At 38.2% G+C, this 20714-nt stretch overlaps 1 protein-coding gene across 1 annotated transcript in view; it reads left to right on the forward strand.

Moving 5' to 3' along the window:
- CPA6 (carboxypeptidase A6) overlaps positions 1–20714 on the forward strand; it is a 348306-nt gene that overhangs the window by 277203 nt on the left and 50389 nt on the right. Inside the window, 2 exon segments of the mRNA XM_045075688.1 lie at positions 18410–18520; positions 19026–19116. Coding sequence (XP_044931623.1) covers positions 18410–18520; positions 19026–19116 — 202 coding nt within the window.

Raw genomic sequence — 20714 nt, forward strand, 5'->3', positions numbered from 1 at the left:
TATTCATCATCCAGAATGCAATGATTTCCATGGTTATTTTCAAACTTATTTGGTTTGTTTTGAAGATTCTTAAGATCAATCACTAGTACTGGTAATGAAAGTGAAGAAGTCTAAGGATATGAAGTTTCAAAGCCATAAAATAACCCTACAAATTTCTTTAGTCCTCTATTTGTAGGGAACCATTAAGAACACAAAAGATCTTTAAATATTTTAGTTCTATTTCACTGTGTTTTGTGGAAAAATTAGGTGCCCTGCTGAGGTTTGTGATTTTGAGAGCACTCTTACTCTTGGAAAAATATACCTCATAAGTGTCAAAAATGTACTAAATTTGCAAAATCTGCTTCCTGCCACTACCATACCCACATACATATTTTCAATTTTATAAATATGATGTAATAACAAAAATTTTTAAATAATTCCCACTCAGTGCATTAAGGAATTCATATTCTCTTAAAATAAAATTTCATCCTGGTAGGACAAATGCAAAATCTAATAAGAAATCAATTCCAGGAGCATCTGTGTGATGCTCAGTTGAGCATGAAACTCCTGGCTTCAGCTCAGGTCTGATCACAGGGTCATGAAATCAAGCACTGTGTCAGACTCTGTGCTCTGTATGGAGTCTGCTTGTCCCTCTCCTTCTGTCCTTCCCTTCTGCCCCTCTTCCTGATCATGCAAGCACTCTTTTTCTAAAATAAGTAAAATCTTTAAGAAATTAACTCTCCTACCTTGTGTTAAATATCTGTTGTTATACATACAACATATTGCCTGCTTTCTTAAGTTTCAAAAAGAAAAAGGAGAAAAATGGATAAGTATAGAACATCTGTCGTTAATAAACTGTGGTCTTATGTTAAAAGATGTAGGAATGTATGTCCCAAACATTTTACCTTACCCTCACAATGTGCAACTTCTTTACAACACCTAAACTTACTTTTCTGGTTCATGTAGTTGTCTGTCTCTTCCTGTACCAATGCCAAGGGTAGATACTATCCTGTTCATTGTTAAATCCTCAGAACCTACAAAATACTTATTTAACCAATCTTCAAATATTAGTTAATGAATAGGAATAATGAGAATCCAGTGATAATGATGTGGAAAGATTTCTGGGAGAAGACTTGTCCAATCATCTCATAGGAAATAAATGGTACCACATGGACTTTGACAATGCACAGTCTGTACAGCCAGATACCCAATATCCAAGCTAAGTTTCCAAGAAAGAGGATAATACAGTATAAACATGGAAAAAGGATGAGGCATATATAATGCCTGTCAATCAAGGGTTTTTGACTTTAGAGGAAGAAAAAGAAGCATCGATTAAGATTAGGCTCCATTTCACCCAAGAAGGGAAAGGCCTCATTCTTCTGTCACCAGGCCATCGTCAAACATGCACATGGCTCTGGCCATTTCCATGCCTCTGCTACTCTTTCCACACCCCTATCACTCTCGCTGTTTCAGGCTGCCCACATGCTCCTCCACTTAATCACTTAAATTTCACCTCTGAGTCAGGGCAGCAACCAGAAATTGGGAAAAGAAGCCTTAGAGGTCACTAGTATCTGTGACCTTGTGGAAGCAGTGCGGCTGCCACTGGAGTGGTTGGATATTGACACTTGACAGGCTTTTAAGAGATGCTCTCATCTTGCTTCTTTGAAGGCCCCTTCCCATTTATGGTGGTACTGGGGACAAGGAGAAAAGGAATGTCAATGATGTCAATAACTTTAGACCTGCCAAGCATTAGAACACCATCTCTTCTACACTAATTCATTCCCTTATTAATCCTCAGTCTCCCAAAGCAGACAGGAGGCATCTGGCCCAAGAGGGGTTCCAGGCAGTGTCCCTTCCACAGGCCATCTCCCCTCTAACCCAGAAGTCCAATAACCAGGTCCCAGGCTTTCAACTCACTAATTTCTGTGCCTTCTCTAGGGGAACCAGGGAAATTCTGGGCTCTTTCTCTGCATTCTAGGAGGCTCTACAGGGCTGGGTCTACACTGCCAGTTGTCTCCTCCTGCACTTGCCACATATCAGCATGGGAGGATCAAGTGAGGGGATGTCCTCTGAGAGAGATACATGGTGAAAAAAATAGAGGTCCTCTTTCTTACGTTGTTTACCCTAATCTCTCAGTAGTTTCTACCATCTCTTGATTTCCCTGGAATCTCAACCCCAGGAGAGGAGGGTGGGTCAGAAGCCAAACATTTGGCTTCACACTTCTGTCCTTCTTGAATGTTTTCCCCAAACCAAAGGGCCTACAACAACATTGATAACCTGATATGGTTTCTATGGGCCAGCCAGCCAGGTGCAACTAGCCAGGTACCTGTGGCTCAGGATCTCTCACAAGGCTGCAGTCACAATGTCATCTGGATCTTCAGTCATCTCTAGGCTTGTTGGGGGAAAATCTGCTTTTGAGCTCACTCAGGTGGCTGTTAGCAGTCAGAGGTCCTCCATTGCTGTAAGCAGGAAATATTCATCCTTGCCACATGGGCCTCTCCAGAATACAGCCCACAAGGAGCAGCCAGCTTCCCTGGGAACAGATGAGGGAGGGAGGGAGGGCGAGCAAGCCCACAAGGAGACCAGTCTCTTTGTAAACTGACCTCAGAAGTGGCATCCTATCACTTTTGACATATTCTGTCCTTTAGAAGTGAGTCAGTACTTCATGACTCTAATCAAGAGGTAGAGTATGGAACACAAAACAATGTGGACCCAAGATAGGAATCGTTGGAGACCCTTAAAGGCTGCCCTCCATGCTTTGATGGGACTTTACCTCAGCTAGCTACCACTAGAATTTTTGCATCCTTACTAGGACGTGAACTAGGAGAAAATTTTATCAAGCCCTTCTGGGATCTTTACAGCAGCTTGCCTAGAAGTTCCTTGCACAAGGGTGCCTGTGTGGCTCCGTCAATTCAGAGTCTGACTTTCAATTTCGGTTCAGGTCGTGATCCCATGATCTGTGAAATCCAGCCCAACGTCCGCTTCTGCACTTGAGTGGAAAGCCTGTCTAGGTATCTCTGTCCCTCCGCCCCTCACCCACTTGCATGTGTGTGTGTGCCTTCCCCCTTTCTGTCTCTCAAAAGAAGAAGAAGTAGTAGTAGTAGTACTAGTAGTAGTAGTAGTAGAAGTTATTTGCACAGCAGTTGATAATGAGACAACCCTGGTTTGGGACAGGAGCTCTGAAATTCACTAGCTGTGTGATCTTGGGACAAGTTGTTTCCCCTCTCTGAACCTCAGTCATATATGACACACTGGGTTATTGGGACAATTAAAAGTCATATATGACAGTCATATATGACACACTGGGTTATTGGGACAGTAAAAGACACTTAAAACCCTTCATTGCTTGGCATAGAATCCCTTAATAAAATCAATTATCACTAGCAGTAGTATCAGCATTATATATATATATATATATATATATATATATATATATATATATTTAATGCTTAACATTGAAAAATATTCTCTCACACTCATACCGCTATAGGGAATATGTAGCTTCAGTTCAATAATGGGGTGGATCTCAAGTAAAAGGAGCAATTGGTATGGCTAAAGGGGTAAGGAAGCCCAGGAGCTTTTGTGCTCTGGTTGTGAGTGTTGATGACTGCTGGGAAAGGAGATCAGACCTGCAGGGGACCCAAGAACTTGGGAGTCTGGCCAGTGCACCCTCACTCCCTTCTTGGGCTTCTGGGGTTTCAGGGGAGCCTTTGGCCCTTGAGGATATTTGGAGGCTGTGCCCCGAAGAGCAGGAGCAGGAGGCCCCCCTGAGACAGGCTGGACCTTGGACCCAGAGTTGGCCTGCTTCTGCCTGAGGCAGTAGTTTTGTGCCTGGAGCCTTTGGAACTCCCTCTCTGCCCACAGAACAGCCTTCTGGCTCTCCTCACTTCTCCTCTCCAACAGGAGGCACTCCCAGTCATGCAAGGAAGAGATTTTCTGCCATTCCCTGTAGGTCCTGGGCCATGGACCTGTAGATGCCTAAGTTCCAATGGGCAGCATCCGCCTTACTGTGCACCTTCACAGTAAGGTTCATTCTTCACTTGCAGGCAGCGTGCCTTCTCCTCCATCATCTTCCTCTCCAGGTGTTTGATGTGCTCTTCGCACAGCTGAGGCTCTGCCTCGAGCTTCAGGCGCAACTTCTGAATCTCACTTTCCAGGAAGGTGTTTCACAGGTGAAAAGATACTTGCTCAGCTTGGTGGATTGTTTTGTTTCTTGGGAGCTCTTCATTCCTCTGAGGTGCCTTCTTCCGTGCCCTGGAGGGCTTTCCTTTGTTCACAGGGCTCTCCCTGAGGACACATGGTCAGTGGAGGAGGAGCCAGTCTCCACCTGCCTCCTTGAGCCCCCACCTTCCAGATGATCTAAGCAGCTCTAGCAGATGCATCACCTTCAGTATGATCTAGCTTAGGGTGTGGCATTGGCTCTGGCCCTCACCGGTGGCCTGCCACCACACTCCTCCATCAGGAAGCTTGGGCCTGCCTGCCTCCCCTGCCTCTTCCTGCACTCTCTGTCCATAGCTGCCAATGTCCTGAACCGGTGGTTCTGCACTTCCCTGCAGATCAGGACTGTCCTTGAAGCCTCCTGGTATTTTCCTCGCAGGGGGTTCTCGATCTTCCTGGGCTGCTCCAGAGATGGGATTTTCATCAGTCAGCTGGTGAGGTTCTTCAACAGCCTTTCCCGAACTCCCTTCACCAGGTGCATAGCGTTTTCCACTGAAAAATACCTGACATCTTGATTCAGGGCAGCCAGAGCAAGAATCTGTAACTGGAGAGGACTGGCCTTCTGCTCAGATGATGTGACGGCTCCACAGGCTTGTGCCTCCAGTTCGGTCGTCTCTATGTCTTTTCCAGACACTTCATTCTGTGCACAATGCCCCTTTCTTCTTCTTAAGCTGAGTCCACTCTTTCCTAGGAACACCACCACGGCAGTGCACACCAGGATCTCCCAGCAAAACCCAGAGACTCGTGGCACATGTGGCAAAAGTTCATATATCACCAAGCCAGCAGCCCACAGCTGCTCCAGGACAACCCACAGTGGCTCCAGAGAGCTGTGTAGGTAGACATTTTGATGGCCTCTAAAGAGCCTGGTGGCTTTGTCTCCAATCACCAGTGAGTGTCCTATGGGCCACTAGTAACTACTTGGAACCCCTAGGAGGGTTCTGTCTCCAAAGCAAACCAGTGCCTGGCAACAGGAGCTGAGGGTAGTTGGGGTGGGGGAGGTGTACCTGAGTCTCCAATGCAAACCAGTACCTGGCAACAGGAGCTGATAATAGTCGGAGCGGGTGAGGGGTACCTGAGTTCTATCGATGGCTAGTCTTACATGCCCAGAGTTATGCATAGCACTTAATTTATGCCTTCAATAATTCTACATTGCAGGGGCAAATTTTGCCAGCATTTTTATCGTAGAATGTTTAGAAAGTGACTGAGGAAATATTTGATTTCCAAGTAAGAATGGCTTTCCCAAGCATAAAAACAAAGGAGAAAGTCATAAAGGAAATGATTGACAGCTCTGACTTAATGAGAACATTATAGAGGAGTATTTAATGATAAGAAAAACTGTCCATGACATGTTTTATCTTTTATTATAATCTTATCACATGTTTTATCTACTATAATCTTATCATTTATTATTATTTATCAAAAAATAAAAGACCAGCATGGATGTTATAATTTCAATATGGTAAAATTTGTATCAGAAATATATACATATGAGCAATATGCTAAATACTAAAAGAATTATGAGGGATTTTTATTTTCTTCATACTTTTCTGAATTTTCCAAATTTTCTATATTAAGCAGAAGTTTAAAACAAATTTAACCCATCCAACACTGAATGCATTTCATTCTTGAATTCGTTTATGAGTTCATATATTCCTACAGGTATTTTAGAGTTAGTGGTTGAATTCTACTTAACTCAGTGGCATACCAAAGATAAAATGAAAATTTGTGATGATCCAAGGGAAAATTGAGACAAAAATAGTCAGAAATGGAAAGTTCTTTCAGACTTTGAAGAACTATGATATAGGTGAATCTAATTTGATTCTGTCAGAGAAAGATGGAAGTACACATAAAAAACTTTTTAAAGAAAAATCCTCTTAGTGATTTATAGGTAAGTCACTATATTCCTCTGCTCCTACCTAATTTGAATACTCACCCTTCCAGGTCCAGCCCATTACACTGGAAAACCATCTCAATTACACATTCCCACCCATCTATACTTGGCACCAGTGATGGCTAATTCTGGTCCCAAAATCTGACATGTGATTCAGAGGTTTTAAATAGATTATCTAAATAGCCAAAACTAGGAGTGGAGACTTTCAGGGAAGGGGGTTATTTCTAAGAACAGATGATGATTCTGAGCATGGTAAATAGCACTATTTGGAGAGTATGGTGGGTTATGGGTATAGGATGGAGCTTTACAGAAGACTTGGTAGTTGTGTAAGAAGTCTTCCAACCAGGAAGCTTTCCAGAATGTGAAGGCTCTTTGTCCCAGGATCCAAAAGCATTCTAAGGAATACATCTTTGGATAAGCATCTCTTTCAGTCTCTTTATGTCTTCCTGGTTACTAAAGGTAAAAATAAATTCCCTCTAATGTAAGTGTGAAACTCAGTTTTGGTTCAAAAATGAACCACTAAAAATAAGCCTTTTAAAGATAACTTATATTGTATGTATAAAATGTCCAAAACTATGGAATAAATAAGTAATTGAGACAGTTATTAAGCCTAGGTCACATTTTTTTTTAATTTAAAATTTAGGTAGCTAACATTCAGTACAGTATTGGTTCTGGAGAAGTCAGTGACTCATCATTTACATGCAGCACCCAAAGCTCATCATAACAAATGTCCTCCTTAATACCCATCACCCATTTAGCCCATCCTCTACCCACCTCCCTCCATCAACCCCATTTTTTCTCTATTGTTAAGTCTCTTATGGCTTGTTTCCCTCTCTCTTTTTTTCTTTCTCCCTTCCCTCTTGTTAATCTGTTTTCTTTCTTAAATTCTACATATGAATGAGATAATTTGGCAGTTGTCTTTCTTGACTGACTTATTTCACTTAACTTAATACACTCTAGCTCCATCCATATCATTGCAAATGGTAAAATTTCATTCTTTTTGATGGCTGAGTTATGTTCCGTGTGTGTGTGTGTGTGTGTGTGTGTGTGTGTACTGCTTCTTTTTTATCCACTCATCAGTTGATGGACAGTTAGGCTCTCTCCATAGTTTGGCTATTGTTGATAATGCTGCTATAAACATCAAGGTTCATGCACTCCTTCGAATCTGTATTTGTGTATCTTTTGGGTAAATTACCTAGTAGTACAATTCTGGGATTATAGGATCTATTTTTTAGCTTTTTAAAGAACCTCCATACTATTCTCCAGAGTAGCTGCACTAGTTTGTGTTCCCACCAACAATCCAAGAGGGTTCCCCTTTCTCCATATCCTTACCAACACCTGGGGGGTTTTTGTGATATTAGTTTTAGTCATTCTGACAGGTGTGAGATGCTGCCTCATCATGATTCTGATTTGTATTTTCCTGATGATGAGTGATGTTGAGCACCTTTTCATGTGTCTGTAAGTCATCTGGATGTCTTCTTTGGAAAAATGTCTATTTATGTCTTCTGCCCATTTCTTAACTGGATTATTTGTTTTTTGGGTGTCAAGTTTGATAACTTCTTGGTAGATTTTGACTAGTAACGATTTACCAGTTATGTCATTTGTAAATATCTTCTCTCATTCTGTAAATTGCCTTTTAGTTTTGCTATTTCCTTCACTGTTCAGAAGCTTATCTTGATGAAGTCCCAATAGTTTATTTTTGCTTTTATTTTCCTTTTCTCTAGAGATGTATCTAGTAAAAAGTTGATAGCCATGGTCAATGTCAAAGATGTTTCTGCCTGTGTTTTTCTCTGAAATGTTGATGCCTTCCTGTCTCACATTTAGTTCTTTTATCCATTTTGAATTTGTTTTTGTGTGGTGTAAGAACGTGGTCCTGTTTCATTGTTCTCCATGTTGCTATCTGGTTTTCTTAACACCATTTGTTAAAGAGACTGTCTTCTTTCCATCAGATATCCTTTCCTACAAACTAATCCAAAGATTAGTTGCCCATTTAGTTGTGGGTCCATTTCTCCATTCTCTATTCTGTTCCATTGATCTATGGGTCTGTTTTTGTTATAGTACCATACTGTCTTGATGACTACAGCTTTGTAATATAGCTTAAAATCCAGAATCATGACTCCTCTAGTTTTGTTTTTCTTTTTCAGAATTTCTTTTGCTATTTGGGGCCTACTGTGATTCCATATAAATTTGAGGATTATTTGTTCTAGCTTTGTGAAAAATGCTGGTGATACTTTGATAGGGATTGCAAAATGTCTTAAAGACATTTTGATCATGTTTGTTCTTCTAATCCATGAGCTTGAAATGATTTTCCATTTCTTTGCTTCTTCTTCAATTTCTTTCATGAGTAGAATCCATAATTTTCAGAGTATAGATCTTTTTACTTCTTTAGTTAGATTTATTTCTAGGTATCTTGTTGTTTTGTGGTTCTATTGCAAATGGGATCAATTTTTTTATTTCTTTTTCTGCTACTTCATTATTGATTAAAGAACATCCTACCAAAGAATAAATGGGTTAACTAGGAAATTAAAGAAGAATTTTTAAAAATACATGAAGCAAATGAAAATGAAAGTGTGACAACCCAAAATCCTTGGGATGCCGCAAAAGCAGTCTTAAGAGGGAAATGTATTGCAGTGTATATCTACCTCAAGAAGCAAGAAAAGTTTCAAATAAACAACTTAACTTTATACAAAAAGGAGTTAGAAAAGGAACCGCAAATAAAATCTAAAGCTAGCAGAAGAAGGGAAATAATAAAGATTAAAGTAGAAATAAATTATATGGAAACAATTAACAACAACAAAAAAACAGTAGAATGGAGGAGTGTCTGGGTGGCTCACTCAGTTAAACCTCTGCCTTCAGCTGAGGTCATGATCTCAGGGTCCTGGGATCAAGCCCACTTTTCCCTCTCCCTCTGCCTGCTACTCTCCCTGCTATGTTTGCTCTCTCTCCCTCCCCCTCTCTCTCTCTGTGTCAAATAAATAAATAAAATCTTTAAAAAAAAAACAGTAGAATGGATTAATGAAACTAAGAGTTGGTTCTTGGAAAGAATTAATAAACTGATAAACCCCTAGCCAGACTTATCAACAAGAAAAGAGAAAGGACCCAAATACATAAAATCACAAATGATAGAGGAGAGATCACAACCAACACCACAGAAATACAAACAATTGTAAGAGAATACTATGAAAAATTATATGCCAACAAACCGGGCAACCTAGAAGAAATGGACAAAGTCCTAGAAACTTAACCAACTACTGAAACTGAAATGGGAAGAAAGAGAAAATTTGAATAGACCCATAAGCAGCAAAGACATTGAATCAATAATCAAAAATCTCACAACAAACAAAAGTCCTAGGCCAACTGGCTTCCCAGAGAAATTCTACCAGACATTTAAAGAAGACTTAATACATATTCTTCTCAAACTGTTCCAAAAAACAGAAATGAAAGAAAATCTTCCAAACTCATTCTATGAAGCCAGCATTCCCTTGATTCCAAAACCAAAGACCCACTAAAAAGAATTACAGGCCAATATTACTGATGAACATGAATTCAAAAATTCTCAATAAAATACTAGCAAGTCAAATTCAACAGTATGTTAAAAGAATTATTTGTCATGATCAGGTGAGATTTACTCCTGGGCTGCAGGGGTGGTTCAATACTCCCAAATCATCAATACCATATTAATAAAAGAAAGGGTAAGAACCATATAATCCTCTCAATAGATACATATAAGGCATTTGACAAAATACAGTATCCTTTCCTGACAAAAACCCTCAACAAAGTAGGGTTAGATGGAACATATTTCAACATCATAAAGGCCACATACAAAAGATCCATAGTTAATATTATCCTTAATGGAGAAAAATTGAAAGCCTTTTCTCTATGGTTAGGAACAAGACCGGGATGTCCACTCTTACTATTACTATTTAACACAAAACTGGAAGTCTTAACCTCAGCAGTGAGACAACAAAAAGAAAGAAAAGGCATCCAAGTTGGCAAGGAAGAAGTGAAAATTTACTCTATGCAAACAACATAATACTCTATGTAGAAAACCCTAAAGACTGCACTGAAAATTGCTAGAACTCATACATCAGTTCAGCAAAGTCACAGGATATAAAATCAATGTGCAGAAATCTGTTGCATTTCTCTACACCTAGATCAAATATTTAATGAATTGAGTAAACAAGTCTTTGCTCTTAATTGCATAATAAAAAAAAGTTCACCTTCTAAAAATGACCTGCATTTTTAAGTCGTCTGACTTTGTTTATTACCACTCTAGGCAATTACAATATTTTGTTTTCCATCAGTCTTTTAGTACCTTTAACTTACCATATTCTCCCATCCTCTCATCCTCTCCAATCTTCTCTTTAATTCTCTGCATCTTCCAACCCAGCTCTCTCACCCTTATATTCAATTTATAATGTCTTAATGCATAGCAGGGAATATGTTAATGTTTGTTCTATTTAATTAAATTTAAATCCATTGCATCCATTTTACTCCACTATCCAGGATTTGAGAAGTTCTGGGCACTGTTTCTACAGTCAGTTCTTGTTTTTCTTCCAAGTAGTACAGAACTGTAAAAGTGGCCATTCATGCTGAAGCCACAGAAATATTTTTTTATTAACATATGATGTATTTTTAGCCCCAAGGTACAGGTCTGTGAATCGCCAGGTTTACACACTTCACAGCACTCACCATAGCACATACCTTCCCCAATGTCCATAACCAAACCACCCTCTCCCTACTCCCCTACCCCCAAGCAACCCTCAGTATTGAGATTAAGAGTCTCTTATGGTTTATCTCCCTCCCAATCCCATCTTGTTTCATTTATTCCTTTCCTACACCCCAAACCCCCCACGTTGCCTCTCAACTTCTCATATCAGGGAGATCATATGCTATCTTAAAAAATCAATGAGAGGGGCACCTGGGTGGCTAAGTTGGTTGGACGACTGCCTTCGGCTCGGGTCATGATCCTGGAGTCCCGGGATCGAGTCCCGCATCGAGCTCTCAGCTCCATGGGGAGTCTGCTTCTCTCTCTGACCTTCTACTCGCTCATGCTCTCTCTCACTGTCTCTCTCTCAAGTTAAAAAAAAAAAAAAAGAAATAGTAAAACTAATATTTATTACAGAATGATTTAACACATTAAAAATATTCCTATTTCTTTGTCCAAAAAAAAGCTATTGTGGGTAATCTGGATAGTGCTTGCCTTGTCATTATTTAACTACATGATGTTAGCATATTTTTTTTATGCTGTGGCAAATGGCCATATTCCTTTCTTGATTCGTATTAGCTTCCAATATTTTTTTCCTTTTCACTTTCAACATCATAAAATATCTATGAGAGTTCCTTTAATGTGAAATGTTGACAGCATCTTTTCTTATGGGACATTTTCCCCTTTTCATCACAGCCACTTTTCTCATTTATGTCCACAAGTTTGTCTTCATTATGTTCCTCTGGCTGCATATCTAGAGTTGAATGGTGGCAGTGTCAACATTCCTGTTGTCAGCTATTTCATCTATAACTCTATTTACATTTGATTTAAATTTCACCTCTACATTATCACTTTCCATTCTTCTGCTGCACTCTAATCTTTCTTGATGTTAGGGTCCATGATCAAAGGAACGAGACTGATACAAAGCGAAAGTCAAGCAAAGCTTTATCTCATGCCAAGCACCAAAAATCAAACCAACCAGTCGGGGCCATCTCTTACAAAGAGGCAATGACGACCAGAACACCGACCCTGATGACTCCCCTAGCGGGCTGCGGCCGCTCCCCGACAACCCTGCTCACAATGCTCCCGACAACCATGACGCTCCCAATGACTACCGCTTCCCAGCCTTACAGACTAACTTTTATAGAGGTGGGGTTGAGCCCAGCCCACACACAGGTGGCCAATGAGATTGCAGTACACAGGGAAAACTGCACAGTCATGCTAGGTCGGCAATACGGTTGACCAGTTGAATTTCAATTTACCACAGTAAATATATGCGCACCCCACTGATTGGATGTCTCCATCGGCCTGGCCTGCCCCTATATCTGGGGTTTGCAAGTAAGTTCCTCTGGGAGGGGCGGGGTCAACCTAAGTTTACAACCAAACAGCTCCCTCTGGCTAACCAGGCGCCTACAGTTGGCCCATCCCCTCCTACCATTTTCCATTTTTATAAAATGCCACATACAGGGAAACAAGAGGGCAACATAGCTACACTCCTTGCTGTCTGTGTGTGAGTTGAAAACCAGATGCACAGTGACCAGTCACCCACTGACAGACTTTAAAAGCCAGCCACAATTGTTGATGTGCATCTGTTATTTACATAATGATTTGGAAATGAAAGATCTAACACTGGAAACTAAAATTTGAACTGCACTTGTTGGAGGACTAACATTAATTAACTAAACTGTGATAACTGAAATTTGTGTATACTGGAACCTCACAAACTAAGGACGCCTGCACTTTCTCTTACAAGGTATAAGAGTATTATATAGAAGATTTTACTAATGCCACAAAGTTGATCCTGGTCTCTACTCTTTTGTTCCTGAGTAAATACCACCAACCTCAGCATAAAAGTTATTAGACAATCTCAGCATAAAAGTTCTACAAACGAGGGACACCTGGGTGGCTCAGTTGGTTGGGCAGCTGCCTTTGGCTCGGGTCATGACCCCGGGGTCCTGGGATCGAGTCCCACATCAGGCTTCTTGCTCAGCGGGGAGCCTGCTTCTCCCTCTGCCTCTGCCTGCCTCTCTGTCTGCCTGTGCTCACTCTCTCTGACAAATAAATAAATAAAATCTTTAAAAAAAAAATTCTACAAATGAGATGTGGTATTATGAAAGAGTAAAATGGACATGCACCAGATATTGTAATCCTGCCAGTGACACAAAACATTTCAAATATTTATATTTTATTAGAAAATGTATATTTTTTCAGTCATCACTTTTCCTGTTAGATCAATCCCTGGGGAGTTCTAAGTATATGTTCATATGAAAGTAACTAGAATTTGAAGGATTACCGTATGATTTTCCAGTTCTCCATCCTTCATTCAGAGAACATTTCTGCTTGTGTTGCTTTCAAACTATTATTTAGTTACCATTTTGTATATAATGAGCTTCTCACAGCAAGACATCAAATATCTTTATAGATCAAACTCCCTCTTGAAATTTTCTCTAGAAATTATCTTGCTCTAATTAATTTTCCTTGTATTAAATTTTAGGTACTTCCTTTGTGTTGAGATGTACCTCCTTTGGTACTACAACTCTTTTCCAACCTAAACAGTTTTACTTCAGTCCAAGTAAGGATATTCTTCAGCTTGACTGATGATTGTGCTCTTCCTTTGGCCTCAGCTGTAACACGCCTTCTTCTCCCAGTGTGCCCTTTGTTGAAGATGGTTATTATTCTTGCATCCTCTATAGTGAGTCTAGAACAAAAACAAAAACAAAGAATTTAAATGCTGTCTATTTTAAACTCAGTAACAACAATTCTAAGGGAAAAAAAAATCTCTAACATTTCAGGTTGTAGTAGGGGTCTAAGAAACAATTTTCAATCAAATCCAAAAACTGTGAAAAGGAGGGAAATTCTTTAGCCTAACTTTGTCACATTACACAAAGACTTTAGTGATTGGAAAATTTGCCTTCAAATTTAACAAACATTTATTTGGTGAATTTGGGTATATGATAAATACTTAAGGAGAAATCAAAATAGTCTTAGCAGGTGATGAATATCAAATAGATTCATTCTTTGTCTCTCTTCAGAAATTCCCTAACCTAATACCAAACATATTTTCCTAACAAGATAATATTCAGGACTTCTTTGATTTTTTTTTTTTTTTTTTTGGCAAAGTATTTTTAAATAAATTGATGAGGTAAGTGTAGTACCTAAAGGCTGCCACACTGAGGCATGGGATGCATTGTTTTGTGACTGGTTTTCAAATCACAATTACTAGTCTTCCTCTTAAGGAAAGATAGTAGTCTAGAAATTAAACTCATAAAGTCCCGATGGAACTTGATAAGTAGGCATCTCCTTTCCTGTGTGTTTGGGTGGTATAAATTGATTGCTAAAAAGAGTCCCACACATTAGAAGGAAAGCACACCCGCTTGGTTATCATATGTTAGAATAATAGGAAATAGTCCCATGGTCATCTTTTTTTCTAGAAACGTTTCTTTAACTACAAAAGAGAAATGATCTGTCCTACTACTTAAAGCATTCAAGCAACGAGATCTCTCAATTGTCCTATTCAGGATTGAACAGTCAATACATTGTGATTATTCTCCCTTTGTCTGGCCAGATGGGGAATGGCTACAATTCTTAGAGAGTTATAAAAATCACAAATAAAGCATATGCAATACAATGACACCCTGTTTCTCAGAGAAAGAACATGTTCTAGCAAGTCCTGAAAATTAAATCCACTCCAGAATAGTTTACTAGAAAACAATTTTCTAATTTAATACGTAATTTGACTATAAAGAGCTTTAAAATGAGTCTATGTTAATGACCACAAAATAAATAAAACAAAATTTTACAAAATTATAAGAAAAAAATAACAAATCTAAAGTGATGTTTTTTAACACAACTCTCAGTGATTAAGAAAACAGGCAAATATTTAGCAAGAATACGGTTGATATAAGCAATAGACAAACTTAATCTAGTAAACACATTTAGAATCCATACCCAATAATTAGAGAATGCATATTCTTTTCAAGTCCAACTGAAACATTTACAAAAATTGACTATATACTAGACCACAAAGCAAGTTCAAGAAATACTAAAGAGCCTATATCATATAGACCAAATTTTCTGACTGTAATGCAGTTGTTAGAAAGTATTTATGAAAATGTGGCTTTAAAAAAATTCACATTTTAAAATTAAAAATATAACATGTTTAAAGAAATGAAGGAAAATGTTCAATATTTACAATGAAGTGGAAATAAAACTATTGTATATCAAAACATATGAAATGTAGCTAAGGTAGTACTGAAGAAGAATGTGTAGTTTCAAATAAATATATTGCAAAAGACTAAGACCTCCAAATTAATGAGCTAAGCTTTCAACTCAAATTAGAACAGAAAAAAGAGAATTAGCAAAAACAACACAGGGCAGAAACCAACAAAACAGAAAAGTAAAGATATAATCTTTCCTATTGTATCTTCATTTTATATTTAATTTTTGCTCCAGGCCTAGGCAGTTTGCTCCCCAAATAATGAGTAATATAACCCTGATACCAAAACCAGACAAAGACAAAATAAGAAAGGAAATTACAGGTCTATCTCAGGAATATAGATGTAAATATTAGCGACCTGAATCCAGCTAATATAACAAGAATACATATCATAACCAAAGGAGCTTATCCAAGGAATACAAGGATGATTTAACAATAGAAAATTACAAATTAAAATTGATTGTAACAACTATATGACATTGTGTTAACAATGTATAACAACTATATAACATTGTGTTAATGTATGAAGAAAGATTACATGCTAAAATTCAACATCCATTAATGACAAAAATAACCTAGCATAATAAAAGACATCTTGAGTGTGCTCAACCTTAATTTTTAAAAAAGTGTGAAAGGAGGCTGATCAGAAATAGCCAAAGCAATTTTGAAGGAGAACAACATGAAGAGGCACATCCTACCAAACTGAACAGATGCTATCTAAACCATAGTGTGGTTTTGGTAAATGGACATAAACCAGGGTGCATTAAACCAATTCCATACACACAAGAAAACTTGACATTGTACAGAGGTGGTATGTGAACTCACTGGAGAGATGAACCAGTATAGTGGCATAGTTAGTCTTCCATAGCAGAAAAATAAATAAATCCCAACCTCACATCATGTAAAAAAAAAAAAAAAAAAAGTCATTTCCAGGGGTTTTAAGACTTATATTTGAAAACAATTTTAGAACAACTATTTGGAGAAAATACAGGATAATGTCTTTATGATATTAAGGCAGAGGTGAATTCTTAAATAAAACTTAATATGTACAATTGTGATCAAAGTTTATGTATAACAAGGATATGATGAAAATAGGAATCAATAAGCTAAAAAAAGGAGGGTGTCCATGATGCATAGAAACAAACAAAGGGTTTCTATCCAGAAGGTAAAAAGAATAAATAGAGTTTAATTTTTTAAATGGGCAAAAATTAGTGAGCAACTTATGGAATCACCTATTATATAAAAGCTGTTCAATATAATTTGTAATGAGGGAAATGCAAAGTAAAACAACAAAAGCATCCATTAGATTTTTTTTTTTTTAATCTAAAACCTCAATGATATCAAAGGTTGGGAAAGTTGTAGAACAATGGGAATTCACATTCACTGCAGATGAAAGTATTTACTAATTGAGAGAGAAACAGCATTTAATAAAGTGGAGGGCATATAAATCCATGGCCCACCAAATCCCTTCCTAGATGTGTAGCAAAGAAACTCTCACACATGTCTAGGAGAAATGTGCAAGAATGTTCACTGCAATATTGTAACAATGAAAGTAACCTAACTCTCCACCAACAAAATAGGGAATCAATGTATTGTGGATTTAATTATAATGGAATACCATTTAATTGTGTTATTAAAATTAATAAATCAACTTAAGTGCCAAAAATTTGGGGAGAAGAACAGACTTGATTGATATATCGGGATCTCATTTGCATAAAATTTCAAAGCATACACAATATTATATATTGTTCCTGCATCCATGTACATATAAGAAAACATAAAATCATGCATGGGAATGAATGATGATGCAAAAGTTAGGGTAGTGATTACCTTGGTAGAGAAGAGGAAAACAGATCAGGGTATACTAAAAAAGGGAGCTTTGTTTTATGTATAATGTCTCAATTTCTCTGTAAAAGGTTTAATAAATATGACAAGAGGTAGTTGGTGGGCACATAGATGTAATATTGGTCTGCTCTTCTATTTGCTTCAAATATATTGTGATTTTTAAAAAGAAGTTAGTAATATTCTTTTCAATACAAAAGCATGGTGGTCACTTGCATTGGAGGAGGAAAAGGCAGGATAAGATGAGAAAGTTTCCCAGCAGATCTCTAGCATAGTCCGGTGCTAACATGATCCATGCTTGGAAAAGGTGAGACTTCCCAAGTTTGGACTGAAATAAATGAGCTGTGGTCAGGTAAGAGGGAGGAAGAGAAATTACCATGACTTTTCCCTGCCCTTTCTTGCCCTGTTGCCCCAGCTCTGTTTCCTTCCATCTCCTCTCTCTTCCTCACTAGCATGGCACAGAAAGCCACATCTGCCTAACTTTATGGAAGAAATGTAGCTAACCATATAACTTTACCATCCCCAGCAGACTTCCTCCAGGCATTGGGGAACCTCCATTAATTATAGGAAATCAAAACTCTACAATATGTTCACTCACATACCAGGAATTTTCCTCTCGTTTGCGGCATTAGACCTTCAAGCAGTATGAAAATTCTACAGAAGCTATGTAGCCAAAAAATTATTATTGAGTCTTGAAGTAAAAGAGAATTGTATTAACATTTATTAACTTGTGCTAATCACCTATATATTTAAATTAGATTCAGTAAAGTTGTATTTAACTCTTATGTTCTTGAGCATTTCCCTATATTTTCATTATTTCTAATATAGTGATAGTTTCTAACATATTATTGGACTGCTCTCTGTGAACAGCATTCTCATCATGTAAATGCCAATGCTGTTTATGATGTGTTCAGAGATGCTACTTAACTATATGTAAAAGAAAACTGAAGTTTTAAGTATTAAATTTTCCAAAGCAATATATATGTGATTTAAGAATTTTCTTTATTTTGAATTTTTTTTTTAAAGATTTTATTTATTTATTTGATAGAGAGAGATCACAAGTAGGCAGAGAGGCAGACAGAGAGAGAGAGGAGGAAGCAGGCTCCCTGCTGAGCAGAGAGCCCGATATGGGACTCGATCCCAGGACCCTGAGATCATGACCTGAGCCGAAGGCAGCGGCTTAACCCACTGAGCCACCCAGGCGCCCAAAAAATATGGGGCGCCTGGATGGCTCAGTGGGTTAAGGCTCTGCCTTAGGCTCAGGTCGTGATCTCAGGGTCCTGGGATTGAGTCCGCATCGCACTCTCTGCTTGGCGGGGAGCCTGCTTCCTCCTCTCTCTCTTTGCCTGCCTCTCTGCCTGCTTGTGATTTCTCTCTGTCAAATAAATAAAATCCTTAAAAAAAATTGATGTCAAAGAGTATTATTCATATTAGCTTGTTACTCTTCAACACAATGTATCTGGTATTTCCCATGGATGGAAAGGGTTTTCATGTATTTTTTCTAAACCTTTATTTGGGATCCATTTATAAGAAAAATGTCACCTTTGTCTTTTAGGCTCTTCTAACATATAGGAGTGACCCAACCATGAGAAAAATGTTGAGTCATCTGTATTTCTATATCATGCCTGTGTTTAACGTTGATGGATACCATTTTAGCTGGACCAGTGTAAGTCACTTTGCCTATCCAATTGAAAAGAGAGACTAAATAAATAGAAAACAGTCATAGAGCAGAAAGGAAACCTGGTGGGCAGACAGCCTAGTGATTCTAGAACTGCAAAAGAGACTCCCACTCTCTGTCCCATCATAGCAGCAAACTTTGGTTTATATGTTTGGCTTTGCATGAGATTCCGTATTAAGTCAAGATTTCTCCTTCCAAAGAAATTGTGACAAGTCACTAGTCTAACCCAACTTACTCAATTTTGCCCAAGAAGAAATAAGGCCAAGAGAAGCTGAGAGAGTTAAGTGTGTGACAGAAATTAGAGCATGACCCTGGAGTCTCTGGGATCTCTGGGTCTCTGTTCCTTATCCATTCCTCTTTGTACTCCTTAGATTTGTCTGTTCCTGGAGGAACTCTCTCTGCAGGGCTGTGATTCATTCACTAGTTGTGCTATTAAAATGCATGTGAATAACTTTTGAATATTTTTTACACCTATTTTCTTAATTACACTTAGGATCGATTTTGGAGAAAAACAAGGTCAAGGAACTCAAGGTTTCGCTGCCGTGGAGTTGATGCCAATCGTAACTGGAAAGTGAAATGGTGTGGTAAGTTGGAAACTAACTGGAATTTGGATCCAGAGTTTCCACAGCTTTCACTCTCAAAAATGATGAGCCCATTAGGACTCCAATATAAGACTGATGTTTTCCTGTGAAAACTTAACAAGAGAAAACCACATTGTACATTGTAGCTATAATTTGTAAAAGAAAAGGAAAGGAATTTTTAATATGTAAATATCAAAGATTTACATCTGTCAACCCAATCTTGAAAATTGAAAATTTAAACACAGATGTAAAAGCAGAAAACTGAGGAATATTCGACATTCAGAAACTAAAACAGAACTATGGTTTGAGGTATAAATCTGGTTAAATGTTTTCATCCTTTCATTAAGAAAGTGAGAGTAATTCTGATGCTGCTTTCATCTGGCTATGACAATCAAAAGTACTAAATCCTTGTCTAGAATCTACCTGTCTCGTGCATTGACTGACCACTTACATGGCAAGTATATTTCTGCTACATTGCATCCATCATTAATACCTTTCAAGTGAAGAGAGTATGTCATTTTTTTTTTTGAGAGGATGTTATTTTTATAAACTCTTTTCAAAATAAAGAAGCAGCTAGGTACTAGAGAGGGGAAGGTGGAGAGAAGGGAAAAAATTAGTCATAGCTAGTACAGGGGGCAAAACTTGATCTCTACCCACCTTGGTTTTTTAGCTGAAGCTCTCAAAAAGACAGATGGGCAAGAGAAAAAGAGTTTACATGTGTCACATGGGAGAAACCTCGTGAAAAGTAACTCAGAGTGGCAACTTAGAACTCTGGTTTGTATAGCATCTTCAAGGAAATTGTAGAGAAATGACAGAACAGAGGAAAGTACTTTGAGGATAAAATAACTAAAATAAATATATGGGAGGCAACTAATGGAGGCAGGTTTGTTTGCAGATTCCTGGGGTGCTGTCTCCAGGATAATAAAGTCTGTCTCCAGTAAAAGAATTTATATCCTCTTTTTAGGCAGAAAAGGAGAAGGTAGACAAAGGTTTTCCTGCATTCACTGCTGCTTAACTGCCTTCAGCTCAAAATAATTTTCACATCAAAGAGGCATATTTTGGGGTGACATATTCTGGTTTCCTTCACTAGTATCATACTTGGCAATAGAAAGGAGGGTACAAAAAATATTATCAAAAGGCAGTTGTAAGGAGCTCCCCTTTCAGAGTCCTTCCTTAGCTCCCTCCAAAGATAAACCATTGTGTAATAGAAGGTCTTCTGTTAGTCCCTTAGAAATGAGGCCTATTCCCAAATCACTCATCCTACGATGCATTAGACACCACTCCTCCCATCCTACCCACATCAGACAGGTTTAGACTCCCTCCACACATCCTCTCTGGGCAACCTCCCTTAATCAGTTAGAATTCACAAATAAGAATATGTCTCTAGAATATAACAGATATGGTTTGATTCTACCATTATTAGCTTAGTGATTTGGGTGATTTTTTTTTTTTACCCATCAATTTATAACAATAACACCTATCTCATAGCATTCTTATGGGAATTAAAGGAATTTACATATGTTTAATGCCTAATTCAGTCCTAGTTCCAAACATAGATCTAAATGTCAGTGATCTATCCCTTCTCCCCCAAACTGCAGAAC

The sequence above is a fragment of the Mustela putorius genome, unplaced genomic scaffold (genome assembly GCF_011764305.1).
Source record: "Mustela putorius furo isolate JIRA1106 unplaced genomic scaffold, ASM1176430v1.1 tig00000151_pilon_pilon_pilon, whole genome shotgun sequence".
In the NCBI taxonomy this organism is placed as follows: Eukaryota; Metazoa; Chordata; class Mammalia; order Carnivora; family Mustelidae; genus Mustela; species Mustela putorius.